At 35.9% G+C, this 15,139-nt stretch overlaps 4 protein-coding genes across 6 annotated transcripts; 2 read left to right on the forward strand and 2 right to left on the reverse strand.

Annotated features, from left to right (window-relative positions):
• The first annotated feature begins 624 nt into the window (after positions 1–624).
• On the forward strand, positions 625–2,363 carry LOC8258589 (ylmG homolog protein 2, chloroplastic). Its single transcript, XM_015717386.3, has 3 exons — positions 625–985; positions 1,463–1,662; positions 1,971–2,363. The coding sequence occupies exons 1-3, from the start codon at positions 695–697 to the stop codon at positions 2,218–2,220; spliced, it is 741 nt and encodes a 246-aa protein (XP_015572872.1). The 5' UTR covers positions 625–694; the 3' UTR covers positions 2,221–2,363.
• A 965-nt stretch (positions 2,364–3,328) lies between these two features.
• LOC8258588 lies at positions 3,329–4,009 on the forward strand. Its single transcript, XM_002516095.4, has 2 exons — positions 3,329–3,561; positions 3,635–4,009. The coding sequence occupies exons 1-2, from the start codon at positions 3,329–3,331 to the stop codon at positions 3,960–3,962; spliced, it is 561 nt and encodes a 186-aa protein (XP_002516141.1). The 3' UTR covers positions 3,963–4,009.
• Positions 4,010–4,733: 724 nt separating this feature from the next.
• On the reverse strand, positions 4,734–9,775 carry LOC8258587. 2 transcript variants are annotated; one of them, XM_002516094.4, is made up of 6 exons: positions 8,256–9,775; positions 7,529–7,962; positions 7,254–7,415; positions 6,273–6,348; positions 5,428–5,583; positions 4,734–4,958 (listed from the first exon to the last, which is right to left on the reverse strand). In XM_002516094.4, the coding sequence occupies exons 1-6, from the start codon at positions 9,372–9,374 to the stop codon at positions 4,821–4,823; spliced, it is 2,085 nt and encodes a 694-aa protein (XP_002516140.1). In that variant the 5' UTR covers positions 9,375–9,775; the 3' UTR covers positions 4,734–4,820. The 2 variants fall into 2 exon arrangements, with proteins under 2 accessions (XP_002516140.1, XP_025012603.1); XM_025156835.2 differs by lacking the exons at positions 4,734–4,958; positions 6,273–6,348 and having other exon boundaries at positions 5,441–5,583.
• A 130-nt stretch (positions 9,776–9,905) lies between these two features.
• Positions 9,906–15,139, reverse strand: LOC8270077 (SCF E3 ubiquitin ligase complex F-box protein grrA). 2 transcript variants are annotated; one of them, XM_048371808.1, is made up of 6 exons: positions 13,986–15,138; positions 13,199–13,632; positions 12,925–13,086; positions 11,973–12,048; positions 11,134–11,289; positions 9,906–10,392 (listed from the first exon to the last, which is right to left on the reverse strand). In XM_048371808.1, exons 1-6 carry the CDS (start codon positions 14,928–14,930, stop codon positions 10,249–10,251), a joined length of 1,917 nt encoding a protein of 638 aa, XP_048227765.1. In that variant the 5' UTR covers positions 14,931–15,138; the 3' UTR covers positions 9,906–10,248. The 2 variants fall into 2 exon arrangements, with proteins under 2 accessions (XP_048227765.1, XP_048227766.1); XM_048371809.1 differs by lacking the exons at positions 9,906–10,392; positions 11,134–11,289 and adding an exon at positions 11,306–11,809 and having other exon boundaries at positions 13,986–15,139.

Here is a 15,139-nt window from a genome sequence, read left to right on the forward strand (position 1 = left end):
GTAGCTAAGCTAGTGCCAAATGGTGTGGTGTCAAATTTAGGACAAAGATATGGTGAATTAATATTATTTATAATTCACAGCTAAAAAATAATTTAATTTTTGCTCTGTTGTACCTGAAAATCTTCTTGTAAAAACTATTGTAATATCTAAGATTTTATAGAAATTATATATTAAATAAATTACACTAACATACTAATAAATAATTAAAATCTTTTAACAGTTGCCTTGTGGATGGTACTAGCTTATCAATAATAATCGAAATTATGAGATGCGATTATAATTCATAGTTATGTGGATTATAAGTAAATATAAATTTAAAAAATATATAATTTTTTAAAATAAAAATCACTAGAAGTAGTTTAATTTTTATTTCAATATTAAAAAATTCGTTTCCACCGATTAAGTGCATCTGATTAAAAAAATATTTTCACGCATCAAAGAACTCTAAAATGAACTCGATCAATTTAAAATTAAAAATAATAAGCATTCAATACTTTTTGCTTTCTTTTTTATTTTATTTTTAAAAAAAGAAAGCTTAAAACGGTGCGTTTTAGAAGGTGAAGCGGAAGCATAAGCTGCAGAAATGAAAGAGAACCACGTGGAAGATACAACGCTTGAATAAAGTCATCCAATTCATTATCCATCTTCTTCTTAAGCTCCACTATCTCCCCTTTCGCTAAACAAGGAAAGAAGAATGGCTTCGACAGAGGCGTCCATGGAGAACTCAAAAGGCATAGTTCCTAAGTTTGTACCCAACTGTGTATTTCTCTCTTCGTGGGTTTCTCAAAACCCATTTCTTATCAGACCCTTCAAGCCAATCACTCTTCCATCTCCAAATTGCGCGCTACGTGAGCTTCACACTTCACTCGCCTCCACTGCTGATAAATGCTTCAAGATTCTTCACTTGTTTGCCTCTCAAAATCCCATTCTTAGAAAATTGCTATCTCTCTCTTCTGATTGTAGCAGCCATATCACCACCCTTCAGGCAACTTTTTTTTTTTTCTCTCTCTCTGGATATGGACATGATATGTTTAATTACTTGTCAAAGTTTCTGTCTTTGTGCATGAGATGTGATGGAATCTTGATATTCCAACAATTTTATTACATGGTCTTCTCTATTTGTTGAGTTCATGGCTTGATCTAGTTACAGATAAGGAATATGTGCTCAGTATTTAAACTTCAATGCAAGATGCAATTTTGAATTTATGATCATGTGAAAGTGTCACTGTTTACATATCGGAAGTAAGATATGCAAGGGTGTGATTAGTTTCTGTTTATGCTTCTTATTAATGCTTTTTCTTTTTCTTTCTAAATTAATGAGGGACATGGGAAGTCTCCAGTTTGAGAAATGATTGTTTCTTCTTATTCATGGGAATGAGTTTTATTTGGCCTAGGACAAATCTTTGGCTTTCTACGTCTGCTATTTTTGGTATAAGAGTATTTATGGAGTTTGTACCTTTAGATTCAATGCAGGGCCTATAGCAATTCAAATTATCTATCCAATCACAATTTTGCTGCAGTCTTACCGGGAGATTCAGTGGCAGGGATTGTAGTGGCCAATGGCATTCTCAATTTCTTGAACATATATAACACTTTGTTGATCGTAAGGCTTGTTTTGACCTGGTTTCCCAACTCTCCTCCTGCCATCGTTAGTCCCCTCAGGTGCATTTCCTAAACTCGTTGAAATTTTTCTAAGATATTGAACTTGTCATGATCCAAGACTAGTACTGTATATGATTCATTGATAAATTAAAATCTTTCCCCTTTTGATTTGATATGATGATGATGAAGAGCTCTAGAAGCATTGTACATATCTCACATTCAACAATGGAAAATCTAAAAATCTTGATAAGAATTGAAGTTGGTCCAATGCATTTGATTATTCAACAAGATGAATGATTGCCTTTTCTTGTCAAGTACATTTTCTATTTGAATATTTATATATGTTTTTAATGTAAATGTGAATTCAGCACTTTGTGTGATCCATACCTGAACATATTCCGTGGAATCATCCCACCACTGGGAGGGACACTGGATCTTTCTCCGATTCTAGCTTTCCTGGTTCTAAATGCCTTTACAAGCACTGCTGCTGCACTCCCTGCTGAACTTCCAGGAAAAGGAGCTTCTACACTTCATACACGGTTCACTACATCACAGCAGAAATGGATGAGAAGGCTCTATGGAAACAAGCCACCAGAGAGCTCTCCCCATGCCAATTAGGCCCTTACCATTATAGTCTTGTAGGTATATATACAGCTTGTGTAATTTTGTTAATTTTCGAATACTGGGCAGTTTTCTTCCGGCAGGTAATTGAGTTCAGCTTCCTGAATTATAGTTAATGTTAAAATTCTTTTTGTGTTAAACACATGCCCGTATCATTTCATTCAGAGTGACTTATTCTAGAATGGTTGACATGAATAATATTTAGAAGTTTGGAAGGGTCAAGTGGCAATTCATGCCGATATTGGATCATTGTAGTTAGAGGATACCTTGTAAATTCCCTCAGATGAACTTTGAAACCCAAGCCACAGACCTCTTTCGCTCTTCTCTGGCAGAGAAAGGTTAAGCCAAACGGACCATACGTGCTATGACTGAAAACTATTGCAATTTTATGGCTAAGCAGGATGAGCACCAGCCAAGCTACAAATCCTCTTGTGAACTTCAGTACAGTAGTTTTGTTTGCCACAACCTTTTACGGTCTGGAAAAACTGATGCATCTTTGCAGTAATTGATCGGAAGAAGTTTCTGGACGAGATTAGATGACGATGATGATAAACAAGTAAAAGAATTACATGACACTGAAAGTATCAGATTCCGATCAATGTGTGGGTTCCATCTATTTGGAAATTCTCTCTTTCACATCCATCCAATCTCAACACCAAAGAACTTCATGGACAAGCTGCCACCGCAATCTTTTAGCATACGAATTTCATCTGGAAGGATTCCTTTAGCAAGGAAGAGTGAACCTTTTCTTGAAACCCAACAATTAATTTCGCTACAAATTAAATGAATGTCCCGTTTCTAACGTCTTAGTACAAGTAACCCAACACCTCGGAGCCTCTTATTAATCCTTGTAACCACAGCTTTATACATACAAATGATCAGATAATCTCAACCATCCGTTATTGTTTCGTGGAGTATGTGTAAAAATCTCTGGTTGGACTAATCTGTTACCTTCCCAACCCAACTAAAACAATAAAAATAATTCCACTAGAAAGGAATAATCAAGAGAATAAGTCATATTAATATTCCATTTCCACTTTGCATGCTTATTGGAGATAAACAAGAACACCCTTGTAACAGTTCTTCCTGAGTTTCTGTTTCTTGAATGGAGGCAATACTTACAAGACGGAATAGCAGGTCTTCTTCATATGAGAAGCTTGTGTTTGTATGCTTGGGACTTCTAGCTGTGGTTTCACCTCTATATATCAACAGAGCACCAGTTATTGATCCAGAGGTTGATGAACAACCCATCAATCTTGCTCCTTGGTTGCCTCTGCTGCCCTTGGTGCTCATCTTCGCCATTGCTTTATCGCTGTATACAGACAGGGGCTTCACCAGGTATGGTTGTTATTGGATTTAGAGTTTGAAGGCTACTCTGATGCCATAGTAATGAGCTTTTTAATTCTTGCAGGAGCAGAAGGATTTCCTCGTATGAGAAGTTTGTGGGACTTGGACTGGGGCTTCTAGCAGTGGTTTCACCACTTTATATTAACCGGAGACCAAACAGTGATTTAGAGCTTGAAGAACAACCAATTGACCTAAGTTCTTGGTTGCCCCTGCTGCTCTTGCTGCTGATTCTGGCTATTGCTTTGTCACTGTATTTAGATCAGAGTCTTACTAGGTTTGATCCTTACTGGATTCACAGAGTTGGTGGGTCTTCTGGTGGAATCATAGTTATTCTTGTGATTCTTGCGTTGGTTTTGAAGTGCAAGGCTTCTCATGGAGTAAAGGCTGAATGAAAGTGGAGGAAAAGAAGCTTCCTGTCATAATCTTTCATCTTGAATCACCTTTTATTCTGCTTTATTTGATCACCAAAATTTTGATATTTGCTGACTTCAGGGACCAATTTCTTTGCAAAATGTGAACATCTTTTAATTTTTGTTTGCTGCATAACCAGGAGTAGCTTCTTAAATTTAATCTTCAAGATTTTTGTATATGTGGCAAATGATTTTTAGGTCAGAAGCACTCGATTCTTAATTTCAAGTACCAAACATGTTGACAAACTGATACACTGAATGGCCGATACAATTAATTTCAGGGAAAAAGATCTACGTATAGTAACCGCACAGCATCCCGATGGAAGGAGATAGATGCATCCCTAGGATAAGATAACACTGTTGGTAGTCAGCAAAATTTCCTACTATTGGGGACTTGGATAAGAATTTCAATAAGAGATCTATTGCTTATTCCAAATTGTATCGTTATTAGCAGACCAAACTATCTGATTTCACCAATGCCCTTTCTGGGAATGAGATCAGAGAAGCCAAACAACATTGACCCATGTCAGTTGCTATATTTGATATTTCTCTTTAATTGGTTGATTTCAACTAATCAGCTTTCCTCCTGCCTGTACAATTTTCAGATGCATCCTACTAAAATACATAAGCAAAAGACAAAACAATTATATACTCCAGGTCAGGTTGGGTTGGTACAAAAATTGGCATGCGAATGTCTTGTAAAGAACTTAAAGCTTTTAGTTGAAGTTAGTGTTGATGGTTTTCACTGTTGTATGGGTCAAGAACCGAAGATGTCTCTTATAGAAAGAAACTGGAATGTTCTGTACAACAGAGGAGTAAATAATAGCACTTTTAGCAAAATTATGTGACCAATGGAGAGTACTGTAATGGAGCTTGTTGATGTCCCAGTGCATCCATATGTTTCAGAAACGGTAATGTTTGACATCCAATGATATGCACTTGGGAATTGGAGTGGCGTTTTAGAAAAACATCTGTAACCTGCACAAAATGCCTCAAATCATCTAATGATATGCTGAGATTATAAACACGTAATTACAATCTCAAAGCACAACGTTATGTGGACTGAGATAAATGCCAAATGATTAAAAAAAGAAAAAGAAAAAGTAAATCCAAGTATGATGCCTTAATAATGTACCTCAAAGTAGAGAATTATAAAATACGCTTAACAAATTAAATAGTGTGAAAATTGGAGATGCCTTGAAGTTGTTGCACTCCTTTTGTCAAAGATTATACATGTCGAACTGAAAGGATGTGAAAATGCATTTCTTGATGACTTGAAGCATTAACAAGATTAAAAAAAAAAAGAAAAAAAAGAAGAAGAAAAAAGACCATTTGAAACTAGCAAGAAATGTATCTGAATGATTGTGACACAGTTCACATTAAACTGATCAAAGGCTTAATCGAACCAAAATTAAAACGAAATTAGAACAACATTTTGCTTGTGTACCTGTGTGCAACCAAAGAGTTTGAACACCTTCAGTGCTGGGCAACTGTCAACAATCAGTCCCAGTGCCTCCTCCGTTAATTTGCGGCACCATGATAAGTCCAAACTCAACAACTTTCTCAAACATTTGGCAATTGATAAGGCAGTGTTCATATTAACCTGTTACAAGTTACTGAGACTCATAAAGTTGCTAATAGGTCAGTTTCCTACATAAGACTTGGAAGACTTTAGTGAACCTCCAAGGTGTAAACATTGAAATTCATCAAAACAGCCACAATCGCTGTTGAAATCCAAGGAGTAACTGGACATGCATCAGGATACGCATATGAATGTTTCCTAGCCAAATTAGCCCCCTTTTGACTCCAAGTTAACTTCAAACTGAGAATCTAACTTCATTTAACAGATTCTCAATCTTTTAGGCATAAGCTCACCTAAGATAGGCAAAAATCATAACTTTTGAATTCAAGGGCCATTCTACATTTAGAATTCAAGATCGAGTGAATTTGCATATCAAAAGTTGGAATGTCATTATAAATATTTGTCCATCCATGCAAGATATTATCATGAAAACATCCTTATTGAACCTCCAGTTTTTAACTTAATGCACACTCCATTTGGTGCACTGGTGCTTATTATGAGCTGAAGAAGGCATATTACGAAAATACCATGAACCTGAGCATGCCTCTGACAAATGAAAGAATATTTCAGCAACTATCACGAAGTATGATGCAGATCATCAGTTACTACTTGCTACTACAAGACAACTTATTTCTGGTTCTAGAGAGAAAGCAAGGGGGAAGGGGCAGAAATGCCTGAAGCAAACTTTTTTATGACTGATGATATCTCACCTTACTGATTTTATTCAGTGAAAGCTCATTTAAAGACATTCCAGACACTTCCAAGAAGGCAGCAATGGCTTCATCACTGGCATGTGTAGAACACAGTAAGAAATTTAACACAGGGTATGAAAAACCAGTGTAGAAGCACAATTGGTGGAGTAAACTGTAAAGTTTCCACGAATCAAGTCAAGTAGCCCAATAAATACAATCAACTTCAAAATCTTATATATGTGAAACTCGGGAATTTGAAATGTTAAGGACAGATAGTAGCAAAAATAATAACTACATAAACAGTCAGTCCTGATTTGAACTATTTCGTGATAGCTAAGAGAATCCCATTCAACATACAGTTTATCCAAATCCATGGTACTGGCAAAAAATTTTGAAAACATTTTCTTGGGATTCTTTTGGTTTCCCTTTCTATTTTATAGACCTTCAACTAGCAACAACTCCCATTAAATCATCTGATCTCAACCCTAATTTCCATATTTCCCACATGGGCTCATTTCTAATTAGAATCTTTCTGACCTTGCCAACCATCCATCTTAATATCCTGTTCTTCTATCTTAAAGAGCTGAATCCCTACAGCAGAAATCACAGACTCTCTCTGTTTTAGTTATCAGGATGCTGCACAGAGGCAAAATTTCTGGAAACATGATTCCTTTTCAGCCTCCTAGTCCTATTTCTGTAGGCAACAATCTCAGCCTTCCCCTTCCAATTCATAACTGGGAAGCTCTTAAGGTCCTCAACTACTATTCTGAGGCTGAAAAGTTATTATTAGGGTAATATCAAAGGATGTATAATCTAAACAATGCTGCAAACAAGTATGATCAATTCATCACTTTCAACTATATGGTAGGCACAAATGTAGAATAGTAAAAACAGCTTTGATAACATTATTCTAAAAAGAATGCAGGATTGAATCATAAAGTCATGTTTGGTCAATAAATGCACAAATGAACAGGAAAGTGAGAATTGCAGATATAAAACCTGAAATCATTGCGGCAAAGTTTGATTTTACAAATTGATCGGCAACCGTTGGCTAGATATTGTAACGCTGAATCTGTTAAATTGTGCAGGTGTGAAAGGTCAAGGGCACACAGTTTGGGACAAGTTTTGCCCACACATTTAAGTGATAAATCAGTCAATTCCCTGCATCCAGTCAAACTCACCCTTGTAACTAAAATACATAAAGATGCCAATATTTAGTCCAGAACCCTTTTAATCTTTGAAGTAGATAATGAAGACAAGGCAGAAAGACTTACACACAATTAGCCAAAACAAGCTCTTTCATATTCATGCCACATGCTTCGACCAGTCCAATTACAAAATCATCACTAACAGTCTGAATGCCTGCTACTGACAACACTTCTAGGTGCTTGAATTTCTTCAGTGCAGGTAAAAAAAGCATGGCATTTATGTTCTGACAATCATCTATATATAGCTCCCTTAATGTAGATTTCATATGAATAGCTAGATCATTGATAGCATCAGAGGTGAGAAGAGAGCACTGACTCAGATTTATGGACAGTAATCCAGGTGCAGACTTTGCCAGTGCACTTAGCCCAGCATCTGATAGACGAAATGCACCCTTTAGAGAGATGGTGGCTAATTTATGAAGTCTGCACAAAGGCCCAGCTAAAATGCGACGCAATACATGTTCATGTATACATAGTCCACAAAGATCAAGTTGTAGCACCTGTACAAGATCCCATCTCAATCAGTTGACAAGCCTTAACGATTAGATTTTTTTCATTTCTTGGTTCTTCGTTCAGGTATAATTAAGAATTATACAAGTTTGAAAAGCATGAATGCTTACAAGTACAATGATTCACAGTTCATAATCAAGATATTTTATGTAGAAGTACTTATGGAGAGAAAATTTTCAAATACAAGAACTTGACGAAGAATGACTATTTAAGTTCTATACATTGAGAAAGCATGGATTAATTCACCAGTGCTAACAGGATTCATATAACATGTAAAACTTACTGTCAAGTTCCGAGTATCACATGCACAAAAAATTTTGATACAGTCATCTTCTGTCAGCTGTGAGGTATCCCAAACACGAATCTCAGTGGGAGAGTCCCTTGCAAGAAGTTCAACGAAGTGCGCATCCATTTTTCTACGATCACTAACCATCTTACAAAGTCTATGTCTTAAATCATCAGGAACATTTTCAAGTGACACAATTTTATCAGCATTAGTAGCAAGAACATTGAGGCAAAGGTCCATCAGTTTAGGCACATTGTGACTAGATACGTAATGTCCTTTGTTTTGTGCAGGCAGCCATTTGATCGAAGACTCATTATCAACACTTTGACTAAAATTCCTCTTCTTGACTAGTTCCATTGCAAGCGAAAAAGGACTTTGAGAATCATCTAATTCTTTGTCAACTTCACTCGATTTCCTTTTAATTACTTCGTTATGTATTCCAGGATGTGCAAAATGCTCTGCAACATTGCTTAAAATATATTCATGCCTACTCCTTAATTCATCTTTGTGGTATCTGTATGATTCTTGATTGAGGTTTCTGCTCGATTCTTGATTGATGTTTCTGCTTGTTTCTTGATTGAGGTTTCTGCTCGATTCTTGATTGATGTTTCTGCTTGTTTCTTGATTGAGGTTTCTGCTCGATTCTTGATTGATGTTTCTGCTTGTTTCTTGATTGAGGTATCTGCTCGATTCTTGATTGACTGCCGTAACTTCTCTATGCATTATCTTCGACAAAAGTTGAAGAGCATAACTAGCGTCGAGTTCATCAGGCCTAAGATTAAGATCAAGATTACTATTATTATCCACTATATTATCATCATCATAATCATAATCATCAATTTTACCCTCTGCCTTTTCTTCATTAGTGTATTTTCTTGTCTCTCTCGATTCAACATCACCTTCAGAACTAGAACTGCTACCTTTACCACGATCATCAACTAAATGATCAAAAAATTCAGAACCCATGACTTTTTTACCAGAATCTTGAAACCCTGGTTCAGAAAAGGACTCTGAAAAATTCATATCAAGATTCGATCCTTCCTTTTCTTTCCCTAAACCCATCTTTGAAAGTTTCTCCTCGTCCTCGTCTCCCATTCCTTTTTCTGTCTTCCTCATACCTAACAGAAATACAGAGACTCAGTTGCTTTCTTCTTTCTTAAAAGTTCAATTTTTATGATTTATTATTCTGCGGACTGGCACGACTGGCACGAATTTCTCCACTTTTTTCTTTTTGTTCCTGAGTTGTTTCCGGGTGCTTATTACATATATACTTCCCGCTTAAAATATGAAAATTATATACATATAAATTGGTTTTCTCCGAACCCGCTTGAAACTATATATTCACTGCGCTTTTGTTTTCTTAAATAAGAATTAATGACTTAATTATGTTAGAGACATAATTATACTGAATGGCTAATACAATTAATTTTAGGGGAAAAAATCAGCTGCAACACATCCTGATGGAAGGAAATAGATGCATCCCTAGAGGAACACAGAAGCTGTGTTTGTACTGGCAGCAACATTTCCTACTATTAGAGACTTGAACAAGAGACCTGCTGCTTATCTCAAATTTGTGGCATCACCAATGCCCTTTCTGGTGTGGGGAATGAGATCAGAGAAGCCAAAGAACATTTGAGCCATGTCAGCTATATTTAATTTTTCTCTTTGATTGGATAATTTCAACTGTCCAGGTTTCCTCCTGCCTATACAATTTTCGGATGCATCCTATTAATACATAAGCAAAAGACAAAACAATAGGCGATGTAAGCAAATGCATATATATTCCAGCTTGGGTTGGTATAAAAATTGGCATGGGAATGTCTTCCAAAGAACTGAAGGCTTTTAGTTAAAGTTATTGTTGGCGAGTTTTTGGTGTTGTATGGGTCAAGAATCGAGCATGGCTCTTATAAAAAGAAAATGGGATGCTCTGTACAGCAGCGATTTAAGTAGTACTTCAGCAAAATAATCTAGGGAACCTCCAATGTGCAAATCAACAATATGTGACCAGCGGAGAGTACTGTAACGGAGATTCTTGATATCCGAGTGGATCCAGATGTTTCAAAAACGGTGCTGCTTTACATCCAATGATGTGCACCTGAGAGTTGGAATGGCCTTTTAGAAACACATCCGTAACCTGCACAAAATGCAGGAGTAAACATCTAAACACTGTGATGCATTGCCGTTCCATTCAAGTTGTTCACTGTTATGTAATTTAGCATAAAGGGAATATCACAGAAAAGCAATAAAATAATGAGATCATAAACACAATTATTATCTCAGAGCACAAAAATATAAGGACTGAGATAAACGCCAAATCATATTTAAAAGGAAAAAGAAGATGTAAATCCCTGTACGATGTCTCAATATATACCTCAAGAAAACAGTGAATTATAAAATATGCTCAACAGACAGATTAATTAGTGAAATTGAAAATTTGAGAAGCCATGAGGTTGTTGCACACCTTTCTTCTTTTGTTGTGGATAAAAGTCAAAGTATGCATGTAAAACTGAAATACTATAAAACTGCATTTCTTGATAAAAATCAGGTTATGACTTCCGGACTCATCTAGGTTTCATATGCGCTATACATAAGCATTATTAACAAGATTAAACTACTAATTTCTTTTAAATAGATGCCAAAAGAAAGCAAAACAATCATGAACAGAAAGCTCAAAAAAGCCGAAAAATACATTGCAATATATCCGTATTACGTTAATTTAGGAATTTTGACAGAATAATAAGTTTCTTCACTGGACACATTATTCTAACATATGTATGCTGAAATGTACATATTTGACACAATCCACAGGTAACTGATCAAAGGCTTTCATGACCCGAAGTTAAAATGAAACTATCTCAGCATTTTGCTCGTTTACCTGTGTGCAACCAAAGAGTTTGAGCACCTTCAATGATGAGCAACTGTCAACAATCAGTCCCAGGGCCTTATCCGTTAATTTCCGGCACCATGATAAATCCAAACTCGACAAGTTTCTCAAACATTTAGCAATTGATAAGGCAGTGTTAATATCAACCTGTTACAAGTTACTGATACTCATAAAGTTGCAAATAGATCACTTTCCTACACAAGACTTGAAAGACTTTAGTGAGCCTCCAAGATGTAAATGTTAAAATTTATCAAAGCAGCCTTCAATTACAGTTGAAATCCAAGGAAAAACTGCACATGTATGAGCATAAACACATGAATGGTTCCTAGCCAAATGAACCCCCTTTGGACTCCAAGTTAACTTCAAATTGAGAACCTAACTTTTTCTTTTTTGAAAAGAAATTGAGAATCTAACTTCTTCAGCACGAATTCCTAATTTCTTTTAGGCATTAGCGCACTTAAATTGGATATGCAAAAACCATACTTCTGAATTTAGTGGCTGCTCTACGTGAAGAATTGAAGTGTGAAATTGCATATCTATAGTTGGAATATCATTATAATTACTAGTTCATCCATGCAAGATAGATTATCACAACAACATCCTTATTGGATCTCCACTTCTTTAGCTTATTGCACACGCCATTTGGTGCACCAGTGCTTACTGTGACCTAAAGGAGGGGTAAGAAAAGAACATATTCAACATATTATGATAAAACCATGAACTTGAGCATGCTTCTAATAAATGAGAGAAAGTGTCATGAACTATGACAGAAATCATCAGTAGCTACTTACTATTACAAGACAACTTATTTATGGTTCTGGAAGGTTCACCTTACTGATCTTATTCAGTGAAAGCTCAATTAAGGACATTCCAGATGCTTCCAAGAAGGCAGCAATAGCTTCATCGCTGTCATGTGTAGAACATATAGTCAAATACTTTACACAAAGTTGAAAAACCAGTGTGCAAGCATAACTGGTAGAGTAAAAAATACAGTATCAATAAATCAAGTCAGTGAGCCCAATATATCCAATCAACTTTAAAATCTGATATGCATGAAACTCAGAAATTGGAAATGTTAAAAAGGGCAGGTAATAGAAACAAAAACAAATATATTAACAGTTATTCCAGATTTGTACTAATTGGTGATAGCTGGAGAATCTCATTCAACAAACAGTTTATCAAAAACCATGATACTGGCAAGAAATTAAGAACTTTTTCTTATGATTCTTTTGATTTTCCTCTTCTATTTTATAGACCATCAGCTAGCAAAAGCTCCCACTGATCATCCGACCTCAAACCTATCTTCCATATTTCCAATGCGCGCTCAATTCTAATAACGATAATTATCCATTTTATCATCCTACTCTTCATCATAATTATCCTGAAGAACTGAACGCCTCTCCTATTCTTAGTTATGAGGATGCTGTGCCAGAGACAAAGTGTCTGGAAATATGAATTTTTTCCAGCCTTCGAGTCCTTCTATAGGCAACAACCTCAGCCTTCCCCTCCCAGTTCATAAGTGGAAAGTTCTTCAGGTCCTCAACCCCTAATTCTGAGGTCAACTAAGTTATTATCAAGGTATATGAAGAGATGTATAATCTGAACCATACAGCAAACTAGTATGATTAATATCACTATCAACTATATGGTAGGCACATTTGTAGAATAGTAAAAATAGCTTTAATAATATTACAAATGATAAATGCACAAAAGAAGTATAAAATTGTGTTCAGTCAATAAATGCACAAATATACAGGAAAGTGAGAATCGCAGATACAAAACCTGAAATCATTGCGGCAAAGTTTGAGTTTACAAATTGATCGGCAACCGTTGGCTAGATATTGTAATGCTGAATCTGTTAAATTCTGCAAGTGTGAAAGGTCAAGAGCACACAATTTGGGACAAGTTTTTCCCACAAAATTAAGTGATTTATCAGTCAAATCCCTGCATCCAGTCAAACACACCCTTGTTACTAAAATAGATAAAGATGCAAATGTTGATCAAGAACCTTTTTAAGCTGTGAAGTAAATTATTAAGACAAGCCAGAAAGACTCACAAACAATTAGCCAAAACAAGCTCCTTCATATTCATGCCGCATGCTTCGACCAGTCCAATGACAAAATCATCCCTAACAGTCGGAATGCCTGCTACTGACAATACTTCTAGATGCTTGAATTTCTTCAGTGCAGGTAAAATAAGCATGACATTTATGGTCTGACAATCATCTATATACAGTTCCCTTAGAGTAGATTCCATATGAGTAGCTAGATTGTTGATACCATCAGAGGTGAGAAGAGCGCACTGACTCAGATTTATAGATAGTAATCCAGGTGCAGACTTTGTGAGTGCATTTAGCCCAGCATCTGATAAACGATGTGCACCTTTTAGAGATATGGTGACTAATTTATTAAGTCTACATAAAGGCCCAGCTAAAATGCGATCCAATACATATTCAGGCATACATAGACCGCAAAGATCAAGCTGTAGCACCTGTTCCAGATCCCATTACAATCAGTTGAGAAGCCTTAATGATTAGATTTTTATTTATTTCTTGGTTCTTCCTTTTACTTAATATAAGAAAGGGTTATCCCCAATATTTATGATACTGGGATAATGACTACAAAAACTCATTTACTTCATTAGATATACTTAAGAATCATAAATTCAATAAGCATGAACATATACAAGTATAATAAATTCACAGTACATAGTCCTTTAATTTTCTGTAGAAGTTCTTATGGCGGTAAAATCTTCAAACAAAAACTTCCAGGAGAATGACTATTTAAAGCATGAAATAATCCACCATTGCTACCTTGACCCATATAGCATGTAAAATTACTTACTTTCAAGTTTACGGTATCACAAGAACAAAAGATATTGGTACAGTCATCTTCTGTCAACTGTGAGGTATCCCACACACGAATCTCAGTTGGAGAGTCCCTTGCCAGAAGTCCAACAAAGTATGCATCCATTTTTCTGCAACTACTGACCATTTTACTGAGTTTATGTCTCAAATTATCTGGAACATTTTCAAGTGACACAATTTTACCGGCGTTCACAGCAAGAACACTGAGGCAAAGGTCCACCAGGTTAGGCACATTGCGGTTAGAAACACTATTTTCTGTAGGCACCCATTTGATCAAAGAGTCGGATAAACCAAGTAAAGACTTTTTATTAAGATTTTGACTTAAATTCCTCTTCTTGACTAGTTTCATTGCAAGCGAAAAAGGACTTTGAAAATCATCTGATTCCTTATCAACTTCGCTCAATTTCCTTTTAATCCCTTCCTTGTGCTGTTGTTCAGGATGTGCAAATCTCTCTGCAACAGTTTTTGCAATAGAACGTTGCTTTCTGCTTGGTTCTTGATTGACTACCTCCGCAGCTTCTCTAGGCACATCAAGTTCCTCTATCTGAACAATTTTCTCTACAGGTTCTGAATTTGACATCCCAAATACCCCCAAAGACAAATTAAGATCAAGATCAAGTTTCAGTACACTATTATCATCATAATCATCAACTTTACCCTTGGCCTTTTCTTCAATAGTGTATTTTCTTCTCTTAGTCAATTCAACACGTGGACAGGTAGAACTGCTACCTGTACCACAAAAATCAAAATCAGATTCAAAACCCATTATCTGATGAGCAGTATCTTGAAACCCTAATTCAGAAAAAGACTCTTCAGCTTCTACATTCAAATCAAAACTCAATATTTTCTTTTGTTTCCCTAAACCCATCACTAAACATTCCTCGTCCTCCTTCTCACTCATATCCTTTCCTTTCTCTATCATGTCTAACACAATTTCAGAGACACCTTCACTTTCATTTTTTTCCTTTTTCTTTTTGCTCTCTCGAAAAAACACTGTTCAGTTGTTTGAACTTTAAAGTCCAATTCTTTGATTTAAGGATTTTGCGGAGTCGCACGACTCGCACCTATTTCTCCACTTTTCGTTCTCGAGTTGTTTTCCGTGTGCTTATTATATAGTTCCCGCTTAATTTT

Source organism: Ricinus communis, chromosome 3, assembly GCF_019578655.1.
Source record: "Ricinus communis isolate WT05 ecotype wild-type chromosome 3, ASM1957865v1, whole genome shotgun sequence".
NCBI classification, from domain to species: Eukaryota; Viridiplantae; Streptophyta; class Magnoliopsida; order Malpighiales; family Euphorbiaceae; genus Ricinus; species Ricinus communis.